The sequence below is a fragment of the Pteropus vampyrus genome, unplaced genomic scaffold (genome assembly GCF_000151845.1).
Source record: "Pteropus vampyrus isolate Shadow unplaced genomic scaffold, Pvam_2.0 Scaffold65, whole genome shotgun sequence".
In the NCBI taxonomy this organism is placed as follows: Eukaryota; Metazoa; Chordata; class Mammalia; order Chiroptera; family Pteropodidae; genus Pteropus; species Pteropus vampyrus.
This window is the reverse complement of record NW_011888846.1, coordinates 6319013-6335704: the sequence shown is the minus strand read 5'-3', so window position 1 is coordinate 6335704 and position 16692 is coordinate 6319013. Positions and strand designations below refer to the sequence as shown.

General features: G+C 38.0%; 1 protein-coding gene across 5 annotated transcripts in view; it reads right to left on the bottom strand.

Annotated features, from left to right (window-relative positions):
• Nucleotides 1-16692, bottom strand: part of RC3H1 (ring finger and CCCH-type domains 1) — a 42316-nt gene that overhangs the window by 14034 nt on the left and 11590 nt on the right. For 3 of the 5 annotated variants that reach the window (XM_011361256.2, XM_011361255.2, XM_011361259.2), the window contains exons 6-12: nt 15307-15439; nt 10978-11096; nt 9493-9605; nt 5960-6241; nt 5450-5643; nt 2905-3269; nt 2287-2454 (exon numbers count right to left, since the gene is read on the bottom strand). In XM_011361256.2, the coding sequence (XP_011359558.1) occupies nt 2287-2454; nt 2905-3269; nt 5450-5643; nt 5960-6241; nt 9493-9605; nt 10978-11096; nt 15307-15439 (1374 nt within the window). The remainder of the gene's footprint in view (nt 1-2286; nt 2455-2904; nt 3270-5449; nt 5644-5959; nt 6242-9492; nt 9606-10977; nt 11097-15306; nt 15440-16692) is intronic. The other 2 variants (XM_023531264.1, XM_011361257.2) reach the window with 2 other exon arrangements.

The window sequence follows — 16692 nt, the reverse complement described above, 5'->3', positions numbered from 1 at the left end:
CTGAGCCTCAGAGCTCAGGGAGGATAAGTAACTTACAAAAGATTATACACTGAGTGACACAATTAAACCTAAAGATAAATATGTTTGATTCCAAAATTAGCTCACTTTTCAGTGTCATATTAAAAAACAGTATAGCAAGGTTCTAAGATGTCTCTAATATACAGTTTTCAAAAAAAAATCAAGTAATGTTTATACTCACAAGTAAAATTACATTAATAGAAGACGTTATAACTTTATTAGTTAACCTACATTACTGTGGAATATTCATCCAGAGTGTTTAGAGAGGAAAGCTAGATGCTGTGAACTTAAACTTAGTGGATCGCTTTCGCAGACCCGAAAGGTTACCGTTTATTACCTGTGATACGATGCACTTCACTTTTCATTTCCTATTATTCATAATTTATCAGATAACAATGTTGTTTAGAATCATAATTCTACAAATAAGAGATGTAAGACATTTTCCTTACATAATATCAACTGCAACACAGCTGAGAAAACCTTTAAAAAACACACACACACACATATACCCACTATAAGCTAAAGCAGTGTGTACAATCAACAAACCTAAATAAGATCGACAAAGTAAAAAGCTGGTTTTTCAAAAAAGACAAACTGATAAGTCCCTAACCAGACTGAAAAAATTATTACCAATATCAGAAGTGAAAAAATAAACACCACCACAGATCGTATGACATTAAAAAGATGATAAATAACACTCATTCATAGCTATTAACGCTGTCTGTAGAAACAGAATGAAGGTAACCCCCCAAATTATGGTTTCTTGCCCTGTAGTACATTAGCCCGTTTATTCTAGCAACTTTTTTTCAGTGTTCTTTTTTTTCTTCTTTTCACAGCTACTATACTGGCCTGTTTCTCCTATTCTCTGAATCGACTTTACCATCCTGCTATTTTCCTCATTATTGAAATAAATTTTTGACATATCTTACTTATAAAAAGTCTAAAATGGAGAGGGGAATTTCATTAATTTGATAAAAATCACCTATGAAGAAACTTACAGTAAATGTTGTAAAAGAGCCATTCACTAAAAGACTGTAAATAAGTCAAGAATACTTCGCCCCTTTGATTCGACATTACACTGGAGGACTAGCTAGCACAAGGAAAAAAAAGAGACATAAAAGGATTGAAAAGAAAAAAGCAATATGGTCATTATTTATAGAGAACGTGACTGTGTGCCCAGAAAACCCAAAAGAATCCACTAATAAATACTAGAATTAAATACAGAAATTTAGCAAGGCTGCTGAACATAAAGTTCAGAACACAAAAATCTATTCTATCTATATTAATAACAAAGAAAACAAAATTTCAAAAAGGATTACATTCAACTTGAAAAAATAAGTTATCTAGGAATAAGTTTAATGAAAGATGTGCAAGACACTGAAAACTGTGACATGTGACAGTACTGAGAGAAATCAAAGAAGATCCAAGTCGGTGGACGGTAGACCCTGTTCTTGGAGACTCAGTATTGGAAAGATGTCACTTCTCTCCAGATGGATCTAAGCAACGCTGTCTCACAATGAGACCACGCATGTAATTTAAAAATTTCTAGTAGCCACATTAAAAAAAAACAGGTAAAATTTTAATAAGACATATTTTTAAACCTAATACATCCAAAGCAATATCATTTTAATATGTAATTAACAGACATATTAATGAAATATTTTACTTTGGGGGGTTCTAAATCTTCAGGTCCAGTGTATATTTCATGTTCACAGCACACCTGATTTTGGATTAGCCTCATTATAGGCGCTCAGCAGCCACATGTAGATAGTGGTCACTATACCAGACAGCACAGATCCAGAGATTTAATGTAACCTTAATAGAAACTGCAGCAGATATTTTGGTAGACAACAAAACGCTGATTCTAAATGTGTCTAGAAATTCCATGGGCCAAGAAGAGCAAAGGTACAACTGAAAAACATACATCTCCACATATTGACTTTTATAAAACTACACTATGACAATGCAGTTGGTATAAGGACAGAAAAATAGATCAATGAAAGAGAAGAGAGACCAGAAACACATACAGTCACCTGATCATGAGAAAGGGGACTGCAGGGCACTAGGGAAAGGATGGTCTTTTCATTAAACGGTGCTGGGTCAATGAGATATCCTTGGGGGAAAGAAAATGGATCTCAACTCCTAATACACTGTAATACAAAAATCATTCCAGACGGACTGCAGATCTAAATGGGAAATAAAATGATAAACGTTTTGGAAGAAAATATAGGACAAATAGATAACTGAGACTAAAAATGAAGTACTTACTTCCTCTTGATGGAAGGTGGGAGGCAAGGTTGGTGAAGGCGCAAAAGGAGGCGGCGAGATCACTTTCCTTTCCTCTAGCTGGGCCATTATCTCCTTTCGTCTTCGATGCAGCTCATCCAGGCTAGGATGGGGCTGGGGAGGGGGAGGAAGCCGGCTATAAGGAGGCTCCTGAAAATGCAAAGATTAGTAAAATCTGAAAACAACTTTCAGAACACATTAATGTATCTAGTAAATATTTCATGTAAGCAGTGGCGTGTATACTCATCTTAACATTTGGAAATATCGAGACTTAATAACACAAAGCAAAACAAAACAAATAACCCTCCCCAAACTCTCAGGATTTCCCAAAGAGCTAAATTTCAATTTCGTTTTCTTGGCCAGAGACCGTAATTTCCAAACAGTTCTAAAATGTTAATAAAGCTATCTAACATTCAGAAGCTAAGAAGGGTTATTAGTGAGAGGGGGTGGGAAAATTTAATAGTTTAATTAAAAAAAAACAAAACGAACTTATTGAAATTATGAAAAGATGAGAACAAAGGGAAGCTTTCTTATTAAAAAAAAATTACTGCAAGCAACAATCAAGTTAAATCTACGTAATAAGAAAAAAATCCAGCATACTCTGATGTACGAAGGTCTGATCTGAGTTGGATGAGGGGCCACTGGATAGTAACCCTCCATCTGTTGGTATCTTTCTCTGGATTCTGGCACGTAGGGCGGTACTGCCGCAGGTGGGATCTCAATGGGTATGAGACTTTCTCGGAAAAGCTCCTCTCTCGGAGGAGCAGGGTACACTCGCCGGCCATCATAGTGCGGCGGGTACATGGGCGGGTACTGCTGTGGCTGTGTGCTGTACTGAGAGCTGACTACGCGGTCCTGGAGGTAAGGTGGGTAATGATCCAAGTAGGGAGGACCCGGTTCCGGAGCAGACGGTGGAGGTCGGACAAAGCGGGACACACACTGCGGTGGCGGAGTATAGTACACACCTGTGTGACACAAGAGGACCCAAGCAAGAGTGAGCCAATGTATTTTTCTATATAATGTTTTCTATATAATAATTTTAAAATATTTCAACACTAAATAATTAACAATCCACTCATTTCTTTAGATGTTTCCCCCTCTGCTTATGTAGTCAGGTTAGCTTTACAAAAAATAACATGTAAAAATTATCCTTAAACGTCAATGAAAAAATTATTTATAATTTATAGTAGTAGACTGGCTCTCTCAATTGTTTGACCGTCTTTCTGGTGCACACATTGGAAAGCAAAAAACTACATTTCCCTGAAACTCAGGTTCCACAACTCACGCACCTGAGTTTTGAACGTGAAATCGAGCTACCTGGCAACAAGGTGGCATGGCACACAACGACCCTTTCTGCGGGGGCAGGCCGGGCAGCTACGCACCGTTCTGCAGTTCCTGAAACAACAGTCACGGCCTCAGCTCCCCTGGTCCCAGGCTGCTGGGACGTGATGCTGGAGCTCACAGTCAGGACACAAGTTCCCATTTCTGTTGCTGCTTTGCTGTAACAGGTTCTTGAGGCAGCCAGTTCTGGGACTCACTACTGGGCCCTGTTTAAGCCTCCCTTCCAGCACCACCCACTGCCTCTGTAGGCGCCTAACCACCCGCAGTGAACCTCACGATGCTTAATACTGAACCCCGCCTAGATACACCGTAGGTGAGGTCCTGCCGACAAAAGCAGTTGTTTTTTGTTTCTGCAACAGATGGTCAAAAGGAAAACATAAACTGACTTTTATCATAGTTTTACATGTATTAATGCCATGCCAATAAACTATTCTTTTGAAAGCAGAGAAGGCATTTCTGATTCAAAATTAAGACCAAAAGAAAAAAAAGACAGCCTTGGGAAAGAAAAACGGAGAACATCTTTGACCTACCTGTTTAAAAACTGATAGCACTACACTGTTTCTGACAGAAAGAGCTGACGCTTTAGTTTAAAAAATCAGGTGCTTGCTTTTTTCATGTGAATTATATGTGAAGCCTCAGCCACTTCCTCTCCTTCATTCTCCACGTGTAGTACTGTCATTCATACTGGCTAATGTTTCAAACTGGTCTGTTCTCTAAAATCTCCTTTTTTCCCCCACCACGCTAACCCAGACCTCGACACTCACACCTGGATTAACGATTGCCTCCTCATTACTCCCTGACTCTAGACTTTCATCTCTGCAATCCACTAGTAATTTTTTTTCTATTCTCGAATCCTTTATTTAAGGCATTCTTCCTTAAGTTCTCAGTGACCTGCCTTGAGTCTTGCAGTTAGTTTCTATCTCACTAATATTAACCACAAATGAACACTTATTTTTAACACACAGATACAAACAGGCATACCTCGTTTTATTGTACTTTGCTTTACTGTGTTTCGTAGGTAATGGCATTTTTTACAAACTGGAAGGTTTGTGGCAACCCTGCATTGAGCAAGTCTATTGCTGCCACTTTTCCAACAGGCCTAGATAATAGTGAGCACTTTTTAAAAATAACTTTTTAATTAAGGTATGTACAGTATTTTTTAGACATAATGCTATTGCACACATCAACAGACAACAGTATAAACATGATTTTTATACAAATACTGGGAAGAAAAACATGTGTGTGACCTGCTTTACTGTGGCGGCCAGAACCGAACCCACACCACCGCCAAGGTGTGCCTGGACGCACACCGCCGCGTGGTTTTCTAGTCTTTGCTAAAACTGACTCTACACTACGAACTCTCCACAGGTATGTACGCTGCATTATTCATATATCTTACAGGGCCCAGAAGAATACTAGGTGATAATTGATAGGAAGAAAAACAGACTGTGCATAATTTATACCTACTGTAATATTAAATTCTTTTCCCATTTGAAGAAAATTTTGGTCAGGGAAATATATCCTGCCTTAGTCAGCAAACTTCCACTGTCTACTTGGGTGACTTGTTATTTCCATAAATATGTGAACATATTTAATATATTAAGTGCGTTTAGTAGTTTGGGAAATTTTATTTTATGGCTTTGCTACCTCATTTATTTCATACTATTTCGCTGATCATAAAATGTTTTTTCCAAAGTATTAAAATATATCTATTAAGGTGACTACTGCGAATGTGATCACTCTCACTTGGAATCGTTCTCAGAACTCCTGAGAAAAGTCGGCGAAATAAACGGAGGATCGTTACCCTGCTGGTAAGGGGCTGGTTCGAACGGCGGCGCCCCTCGCGGGTCCGGGTAGTACACGTCCGCCTGTGGTGCTGGGTACAGCTGAGAGCCCCGCTTGGGGACAGGTACAGGAGGCAGGTCTGCTGGCCCCCTCGGGGGAACGGGGTGTGGAGTCACAGATAAGGCGGAAATACTCTTGGGGACAGACTCCAGCCTAGGGGAATAAGATTCTGCAAGTCAAATTTAAGGTCTCAAAACATTTCTAATGTACTTAACTTGTTAAATATAAATAAGAATTGCCAAAATTTGGGAAACTGACTTCTTCCAATAGTTATTTCTTCTACAAAATTTGCAAACTTTGATTTTATTTCACCTATGCTAATTTTATCTTAAAAATCACTAACACAAGAAATAGAAATAAAAACAACAAATGGCCAAAAATTAAGTTTAAAAAGACATCAATTATTCTTTCCTTCCTCTATGTCTATAAAAAAGAAACTTTAGAATAGAAGCTAGGACCAGTGACGTACAGGTCAGGAGGAGATCCGGGGGCGCTGCTGCTCAGATGATCGATCTTCCCTGGTTTCAGGCTAGAATCGTAGCTGGGGTCTGTCCCCCGCGGAATCAGCTGTGTTACTGTACTCCCTGCTGACACAATGCCATTTGGCAGGGCGGGGGCTTTTCTGCTCGGCAGGTCCACGGCACCTTCATCCGGGAGGACAGACGGAGAAGGCAGGCCTACTTCGTTAAGCTGACCCAAAGAGGCACTCAGGGGTCTTCTGGGAACCAGGCGTTTGTTCATTTTACGAAATCTATATAAAAAGCAAAGGCACACATCGAAAACCAAAATTATAAAAGCAAAAACAAGAACTAAAATGTATTTAAGAAACAGATAGAAAAGTTAAAGATTCCAAGTACATTACCTTCTAGAAATTCTCTTTAAACCTTGGCTTTAGCTATCACCTTGGGAACGTGCATGCAAGTGCAGGCGTATATACATATATTCTATAAAATCTCAAGCAAGACACATTGACTATAAAATTCCTCATAACATTACAATTCATGCTTATTAATATCTGTATCAATAATAACTATAAATTACTTTTGTTAAAATTTCTATTTCTCAAACTTATTGAAGGAGGCGGTAAAAAAATCTTTAGAAGACAGTTTCTGAAATATTTTACTTTGGCTTTCCCTCAAATGCCCTGGAATACAGTGAGCCTATATTATAAATTAAGAATAAAACAAAAAGCCAGTGTGCACTCAGGAAAAAAATTACTGTTTATTCCATTAAAATTTTTAAATAATCAAAAACTGTAATTTGTATCAGATCTGATTTAGAGATGCTGATGTTATGTGTGCCTACGTAAAACTGAAATTATTCCAAAATTGGGTTAATGATAACAATATAGAATAATGCCTAAATTTAAACAGATGTTGTAGTATAAAAGGCATGCAGATTATAAATCTAACTACAGGAAAAAAAAACTAAGCCATCAGACTCTAGTATCTTTGTTCCTCAACAAGGAAAACAAATCTATTTATGAGTATTTAGAGCATTTAAAAAAAAATACTTTCAAACACAAATCCCCAAAAGAGTAATGCTATTTCTCCAAATGTTCACCATATCTAACGAACTTCTGAGGGGTAAGAAATCTACCTGTCAATTTTCCCGCCATACACTGTGTTCATATGTATGTAAGAATATTATTCACAGAAAGAGGGTCACATATGACCGCTTAGTAATTTTTTCCCCTCTACATAATTTTGGATATTCCTTTACGTCAGTATTTTAAGTTATTCCTAATTTTTCGCTATTAAAACTATGTAGTCACAGATAATTACATACATGTATTTGTACCCTTGTGTGAGCAACGAGAAGTGGAACTGCTAAGTCTCATGTATGCACATTAGAAATTGTTTAAATGCTCCAAAACTATTCTCTCTCTTCTTGTGTATTATATGTGTTTTTTTTTGTGTCTCATAAAATTCTGGCTAGTATCAGTCTTTGTTAACTGATAATTCAAAAATATCAAGTTTTGTCTTCAACTGCATTATTTAACAATTAGTGAAGTTGAAAAGTTTCACCTGTTTATCAGTGATCAGTGTTGCTCATTTATGTTCATGACCCATACATCTCTTGGTTCTTCTCTTACAGATTTGTAAGGGTTCATTATATATTAGGGATATCAGCTCTCTGTACATCATTTCCCCACTAATCTTTTTTTTTTTTAATTGTGGTGTTTCATTGTGGTGTTATCTTAGTTTTTTTTTAATTGTGGTGTTATCTTAGTTTTTAATTCTTATGTAATCAAATTTATCAACCTTATTCTCCTTTATGGATGCTGGGTTGTCACTCTTTAAAAATGCTTTCCCACTGTAAGATTATGTAACAACAACAAAAGTGTCTAAGTACTCTATGGTTTCTTTTGTCTCTGATACATTCGTAATTAATTTTGGTATAAAGGTAAAAATCCAGCTCTAATTATTTTTCAAACGGAAAGTAGTTATTTCGTCACCATTGTCATTACTAATGTGAAATGCCACCTTTAGCATACATGCTAAGTTCCTACATGTATCTGGAGCTCTTTCTAGATTTTCTACTGCATTTCACTGATTTATTTATTCCTATGCCAATACTACAGTCTTTATATTCATTTTAGCTCAAAATACGGATTAATAGTTATTAGCCTAATCCCTGCTGAAGATTTTTTTCAGAATTTTCCTGCTATCTGCATATATTCTTCCAACTGAATGATTTTGTTAGGTCCTAACTAACAATCTTCATGTGAAGATTCTATTGGGAGTTCACTGAATTTACTATTTAAGAGACAATAAAACCTTTATTCCCAGTCTTATTCAATACAGTATTCTTCATTATTCAATTCTTCTCTTAGGCAGTTCCTAGGCCATTTACTAATTCAATTCACATAGGTCCTGAATATTTCTTATTAGTTTATTATTTGGTATTTATCTTTTTGTTAATGCAAAAGCAATCTTTAATTTCACTTTTTAACTGGTTATGTTTCCCTTTTTAATTTCTATGAGTAATTTAATTTTTAAACTAACTTTTTGATTTGCCACCTTATTAAATCTTTATTTCTTTAGCTTCCAGTACTTCTCTTGAGTTGTTCCATGTAATAATTTTTTGGCTATTTTACTCTCTTGTTTATACATATTCACCACTACTTCCAGAAAATTAAATTAACAGTCTTACTAGCAGAAAAATTTGCCTTACTCTTGACTTTAATGAGACTAAATCTAACATTTTACTAATTAAAAGCATCACGCTGGCTTTTAATTATCATGTTGATAAAGTGTCTATAATATTTTTGTTTTATTATGGGATTCTGATCTATCATGGACACTGGATTTTATTCAAATGCCTTTTGGCATCTTTGGATATGATCGCTAGGTATTACTTCTCTAACCTATAGTAACTAATATTGTGCTACTTTTGCTCTTAGTCATGGTATCTATTTTAATGTATTACTGATATCTAAGTTTAATACTTGAGATTTAAAAATAATATGTGAAATAAATTCATAGTTTAATTGTGCTGACTTTGTCAAACTTAGTATTAACTGGCTTTACAAAAAAAATTAGTAAGTATTCCTTTCTATTATGTGCTGGAAAATTTAACATCATCAGAATTATCTGTTCCTTGAAATTTAAAAAATTCTGTGAAATTGAACCTGGCAATAAGACAATTTCTTCAAAAGAGCAAAGGACAAAACTTTCCATTGGAAATGCATTATTCAATTAGTTAAAACTAACGAAAGTTATTAGAATTTTAACTTTTTTGGTTGTGAGAATGACTCACTTCTAGATTTAGTTAACCATAAACAGTGGCCTATTTTTAGGCACAATGCAATGAAAGCTGAAGAAACTGCTTCGGTCTTGTTTTTAAAAATTCTATATTTTTAAAAATTCTATATTACTTTCGAAAGAGAATGCAACTACTTTTTCTATTTTCTCGATGGTGGCAAATTCTACGTAATAATTCTACCTTATTCTACAACAAGTCATTAGAAGGCTGAATCTAATGACTTTTTACACTTACTTTTCCAGTTCCTCCTGTGAGTGTGCGAACGTACAGCTGGCGCCGCGAGGGCATCCTCCTCTCTGCTTCATATCACGACACATATATGTTTTATATTTGCTGTGCTGTGGAGGCTAAGACCAAAATCAAAACGTTACGCATAAAAAAAAGAGATGTAAACTTTGCCCTGCTATTTTTAGGATCTGGATAATCTAGATGAACACTTGAAGCTGATTCACACTTATCTAGACTGCCCACAGCAAGAATGCTGGAAGGTCATTCTGTCTCAGAGTTCAAAACTAAATTATAAGAATGTAGGCTTGATTTTCCTGATATGTTCTCAAACATGCACCATCACACAAATTCTTGATTAAATCTGATGGCTCTGGTTTTCGTTCCAGGTTTTATAATGGAAAAACCACTGGAGTTTGACTTTCAAATGTTTAAACTGTCTTCTAATATTTGTTTTCAACAATGTTTATTATAGCTATACTTGTAATTATGTTTCCTTATAACATTATGACAGACCTACAATAAGCCCTAGAACTGAAGAATATTCTGTAACCAATTCCTGACAAGTAAGCTATATGAAAGACTTAATACATCCCCAAAGGTACAAATGGAACTTGTTATTTACAACTCGAGGACAAGGCAGGATGATGGATTGGAGAGTTAATGCGATATCAAACACAACCAACACAATACTAAGCTAAATGAAATGTATTTTATCACTTACTGGCAAATTTAAAGGTTAATCTTATTTTTGTTACATTCTTCATGATATCTAATGGAATAGGCAGTTAAAAATAGATTTTAATTTATTTCTGAATCATAAAATAAAGCTCTAATCTATCCTTAGACTGATAAGGAAAATAATATAGATATTATTGTACTTAGGATAGTTAATATTTACCTGAACCAGATAAATAACAAAGTTTTAATTTCTCAAGCTTACTACTAACAAATAAAAGATCTAGTGAACCTAACAAAAACCCCGAGAGCAAAATAAAATTACTGAGAATAAAATTAAAAACTCTAGCCACATGAGCTATTTTACCACCATATATTCCATTTAAAAATATTTGAGAAAAATTTAGCCCACTGGCATAACGGACATTATGAATGAAAAATGTTAAAATACTATTACAGAAAAAGCATTTACAAATTTGCAAACAGTACTGAAAAGATGTCGCATTAGCACTAAAAAGTGATACCTACCTATTGTGAAACAGAAATGTAACAGAAACCAAATGATCTAAATGCAATAAGTCTTCACACAGAATCAAGTGCTACTACACCCAACGTGAAAAGTGACTCCATACAACATCAGACCACCAAGAATTCTGTATTTTTAATGCTGTCAGATAAAATTATTAGGCTAATCCAGGAAACCAGATGCAAAGCAGGTTAAACTAATTTACAGTTTTTACAGTCTCAAAATACTCATGTATTCTTGTTGGCTTTGCTTGTGTCTGGAACATCACGTCTACATTTCAAACTTCTTACCTGCTGTTGATCTGCTCCTTTCTTGCTGTGGTTCTGGATATAATCTACCAGCCCATGGACCACCGTACGCACAGCAACCAGTCCGTTTTCTAGCTGTTCCCAAGTAGGAGGAGGAGCATCTACACAGCAAATAAATAAACTTTTAAAATTATGTTATTCCATGTTTTGCTCAACGTAAGTTAACAAAGGAGCTGTCAAGTTACGCTTCGTACAGTTTTGCAGGTAATAGCTTATTCAACCACACATCGTTTTAAAGAAATAGATATAAACTTTTAAAGTTGAGGTTGCAAATTAAAATAACTACAGGGACAGGGAAGGGAACATAACGGCATTAAGCTGGCTACCGCCATTAGACCCTTAGTGTTGGGACTGCGATGAACTGGGGAGTGTCTCATATCCACGGTTATGGCTACTACTCAACTTCAGCCGACTATTGTTAGGTGAAGACGCAAGGCTGGCACTGTTTCCCAGGGAAAACTGAAATTTGCGATTTTATGTAAAATATCCAGTTTTTAAGTGTTGGTACCGAAAAAAATTTGAGTATTGTGCAGGCCAACAGTATATAAACCAAACGAAACTTAACTGCGGACTGCCTACAGTCAACCAATCTGTAATGTCTATTTTGAAATTTTGTATAAATTGAGTATTTTAAATAAAATGTTTAAAAAGTATAATAAAAGAGCTTTTATATAAATCAGCTCTGCTATACATCCTCCTCTTTTTTCCCAGTGCCAGCACTGTGATTTTACAAAGGAAAAATTAACCATAAGGCTTAATATGAAACGTTCTCTAAAACACAGATGTAGAGATGACTTCCGTTGGAGATGCTCTGAAAAACTTAGATGATGGAATTTGAACTTGGCTTTGAAGGACACAGGAAATTTTAACAGGAAAAAATGGATGAAGATGTAGAGGTGAAGAGAACAGTCATACAAAAAAGTGTTTTCAGAACACGTTGTAGGTAATTCCCTGGTACTGTTCTAGCTGCTGGGGAAGCAGTAGCGACCAAAACAAAAACCTGTTATATTCAAGGGAAGGAGCCACACAATAAATAAAACAATCACAAGATACAGAGTACTTCGAGAGTAAGAGTTGGATAAATGGAGCAAAGGTGGGGAGCGTAAAATTCTGGACAGGGAGGCCTGGGGAGGCTCCTTGGGATTACAGCAAGCCGAAGACCTGAATGAAGAGTCTGAGTGTGCCTTGTGGATATATGAGAAGAACATTCTAGAAGAGGGAAGAATAAGTACAAAGCACTGATGTGGAAGCTTGCCTGGCGTGTTCCATGAGGTGACACCGGAGAGGAAGAAGTCGGGTGGGAAAGAATACGAGACGAAGCTGGAGAGAGGTAAAGACCAAAGCACACGAGACCTGAAGACTCGCTTAAGAACTGAGAGGGAAATTCCTGTGTTAAGAGAATTTTAGTTCAGGCGTAAGAATAAACACAGGGACAGCAATGGGATGAAGCTAAATGTCTTTGATGTAAGGTAGGTCACGGTAAAGATTTTAGCTTCTACTGAGTGATGAAAGCACTGAAGAATTTTGGAGCACAGAGGTAAGAGGATCACTCTGGTTCCTAGGCTAAAACCAGACAATAGAGGGCTGTTCTATAATCCATGAAGAGATAAGGGTGGCAGCAGTGAAAGTGGTAAGTAGATGGATTCCTGGATGGATGTGAAGAGCAGGGACCACGGAATATGCTGATGGAGCAGATGCACCTTATAAGAGAGAGAAGGGCTGAGGATGGTATCTCTAAGGTGTTTCGCCTGAGGAAATGGGAGGACAGAGTAGTCACTAACGGAATGGGAGGTGAGGCAGAGGCTGGGAACTCACTCTTAGACAGATTAAGTTTAAAGTTCTTATCGGATATTCAAGTAGAGCTGTTGGATATTGAGCAGGCAGGTAGATGTACAAAAGAATTCAGGAAGAAGGTCTGGGCTGGATATACTGTTTCAGAGATTCTAAAATGCCATCATTGTAACATATGCACACCATTATTTTATATGCCGCTCAAACATTAAAAAGATGGCTAATGAAATTATCACAGGTCATTGACTGTACAAATGCATCCTAATTTCAGAAATGCTAACATCTGAAAAAACTGTGGGCTTCAGAACCGATGAAATACAATAAATTCGTGAGTCATATAAATAATATTTGAAGCCATGAGACTAGATGAGATTACCTAGAAAATGGGTATAAATAGAAAAGAGAAGAGATACGAGGCTTAAACTCTGCGAGCGCTCCAAAAGTTAGTGGCTATGGGGGAAAAAAACGGTTAGAAGCTACGGAGAGGAGGAGAAATCAGCAGAGGCGGCTGAGGAGGAGGGTCCAATAAAAAAAGAAGGAAACTCAGAGAGAGGGGTGGCCTGGATGCCAAATGAAAAAGTATTCGCTGACAGCGTTAAACACTGCTAACAGGTCAAATACGATGTCTGGAATGAGCTATGAGGAAGTCACTTGTCACCTTGACAAAGCAGTTCTGACTGGCAGAGAAAAATGACTGGTCAGAGTGAGCTCAAGAGTGTGCTACAAAGAGCAGCACGGAGTAGTAGATGGATGGCAAATGGTGCCAGAGTGTGTGCCGGCGAGAGGGATGGTACATGCTCGCACGCTGACAGGTACACTCCAGCGGAGAAGGAAAACTGACCATGTCAGAAACCGACTACTGGAGGGACGTACTCGACAAGACGGTACTGGCACACGAGGCGAGGAGGTGGCCTTAGCTACGAGTAGTTACCCAGCGACACAGGGAGAAAGGAACTCACTGGCGCAGACACAGGCAGACGGGTTGGGCTGACGGGGTGCTGAGTGTCTGAAAGTGCCCTTCTGATCGCTCAGAAAGATCAAAGCGCCGGAGCGAAAACAACGACCCGCGCGCGGGCTCCAGGAGCAGATCCGACCCGTCCTGATGAAGCGGTCCTGGCAGTAAGCCTACAAAGGCGGGCTGCCGGGACACTGGACTCCGAAGGTCCGAGTCGCGTGTTCCAGGCCGTACTCCGTGAGCACTGGGGCAGCGCTGTGAGTCTGTGAGTGAAGCAGGAGGCCAGAGGCGTGGCTCACCCCGCAGCAGGCAGCAGAATGGACTGGGAGAATTAAGAGTAGAGGAAAACGGAAGGCATCTGGTCTCAGGAAAAGGAATGAGGTCCTCGCTGGGGTGGTAATGACAGGCACGGGAGAGAGACACACTGTGCAAGAACAGATGGATCGTGCGGTCTGCAACGGTATGGAGAGCAAGTGAAAGGACAAGGCATGAGGTACACGCAGAGGACTGAGATTTTCAGCTTGCAAAGCTCGAGAACGAGGTCGTTCGCAGAGAGGGAACACAGGAGGAAAAGCGGGTATCAAGCAAAGATAAAACACAGAGGAGGTGAGGTGACGTGAGCCTCAGAAAGCACTTGGGAAAGTGGGTCTGGAGGGATGAAGACATAATAGTGCTAGAGATATCTGGGAGCCTGCTGTCTATATATAGAGAGATAACACCTGATGCTGGGAATAAATGACCATCATCAACACAGTGCAGAGAAAACATAGCTCCAAGAACACAACCGGCCTACTTCTCAGTGGGCAGGAGAGGGAAGGGGTCACGACAGGCAGCAGCATTCGCGGGCCAGACGAGCGGCGCAGGACACAGAACTGAGGCATGAGAAGGGCTTCACGTCAAGGAAGCAGGCCAGGGCGCTGCCAAATGCTGAAGACAGGTCAAGTAATCCAAGGACTGAGAGGGAGCCTTCGGAGCTAGAAACCGGGAGATTCCTAGTGATGTTAAGAGAGTTTCAGTTTAGTGGTCAGAATAAACATAGGGGCGGCACGAGGATGAAGCTAAACGATCTTAAACGGGAGTCTGAGGTGAAAATGAAGGTTGGGTGATTTTCAGGTCAAGGAGGAAGAAGAGAAAAAGGGCTGAGAGTAAGAAAGAGACCTGATGAAACAAGATACTGCAGAGAAGAAAAAAAATGGGACCGAGAACACGCATCTAAATGTATGATTTAGAAAAAATGAGACAACTTGAGTTTTGTCAAAAGAGACGAGAACGGTAAAATACAGCACGATCTCACAGTGAGATTGAAACATACAGGGTGCGGGAGAATCTCTCTCCTCCGCTGGTGAAGTGAGCAGCGCAGTAAAAAGTACTGAGTAAATATTAGTGGAAGTAATAAAGATCTAGACGGACAAGATTGGGACCAGAAACTTAAATACTGTAGGAAAAATCTGGAATATCCACACTCTGGGAAATTCTAGAAGAAGGTAACAAAAAAACAATTCAAAAAACCATTGAGAGGCAAGGACACACATGTAGAAGAGTTCATTAATCTCCCTTGGGTTTACCTGGACTAGGGTCAATGTTTGCTAATAGCTCCAAATGGGGTCTTAGTCGGTTCAAGTTGGCTGGATCTCCAGTCCGCTGGAGAGCAATTGTTAGTTCCTGAACACTTTGTGCAAAAGAGGCTGGGGTCTGCAACTTAAAAAAAATAAATATTAACTTTCCCAAAGGCCAGATAATCCTTTTAAAATAAAGAGTATTTATAATATCACGATTCGATCATTTTCGCAATTTATTAAATTTAATTGTATCCTCCCACGCATCCCACGCGTTGGCCAGATTGGACCACCCGCTATCTGAGCAAACCACACACTTCTGTCCATCTACGGCCTGCCACGTTGTATACTCTTCCCCCTGCTGTCACACTCCTCAACCGTGAGACCGCTCAATTTCTCAATTTGGAAGTACTCTTCCCATTTCATGTTCCTACAGCTTAGCTCTTGGGGTCCTTCCAAATAACTGAAATTTGGAAATACAGCCTAGAGATAATGCTATACAATAGTAAGAACAATGTACTTGAACTCAGTCAAACTGAGTTTGAGTTCAACTTCTGTTACAGACCAAAGATCATGACACTGGCTGCCTATAATCTCCACAGACTCAGTCTGAAGTACATCTGTTATACGGACTAAATAAGTTCCAAAGTCCATTCCAACTCCAAAAAAATCCTATACTGGTTTTGGATTCTTAGAAGCTATCAGGCTGTGTATTTTCCTAAGGCTTAATGACACACATTCTTCATTAACTCTCTTAAGTTGGCCAAACATGATCTTTAATAGGAAAAAAAATTGATTATGTGAAAGTAACTAAAGGTTCTTGCTTGGAAAAATTTAGCAGTTTATTAATATAGATGAGAATTTTTTTCTCCCAAAAGGTCACTCTATAAAAGGTAATTAAAAAAAAAAAAGCATACATTTTTAAAAACATGGATAATAACATAACTATCATTAGAATGCTGACATGCCTATATTTAATTTTTTCATCTCTGCATGTTTATGTACTTATAATCAGCCATTTATAAACTTATGGTTTTGGCTACCATCGATAGTCCAAAAAAAGCATTTTTTATATTGCTACCCAGAAAATTAACTGTCTAATATAATGACAATACCTACGTATCTACCATCAAGACTTCAAAATACTTCACTAACATTTTTCTTACAGAAATTAAATATTATTTATCAGTCGAAGAGAGTATCTGTCTGGACATAACTCTAATTTTAATGCCATATAACAGTGTTCTGAGCAGATAGATCTTAACCATCCCCTTATTCTCTCCTCCATAAATAATACAGCAATTAATACCTCTCAGCTCATAACAGTTTTGAGAGTTTAGATTATTTCCTTAAAATAAATTCCTGGGAATAGTAAGTTTGGTCAAAAGACATGAC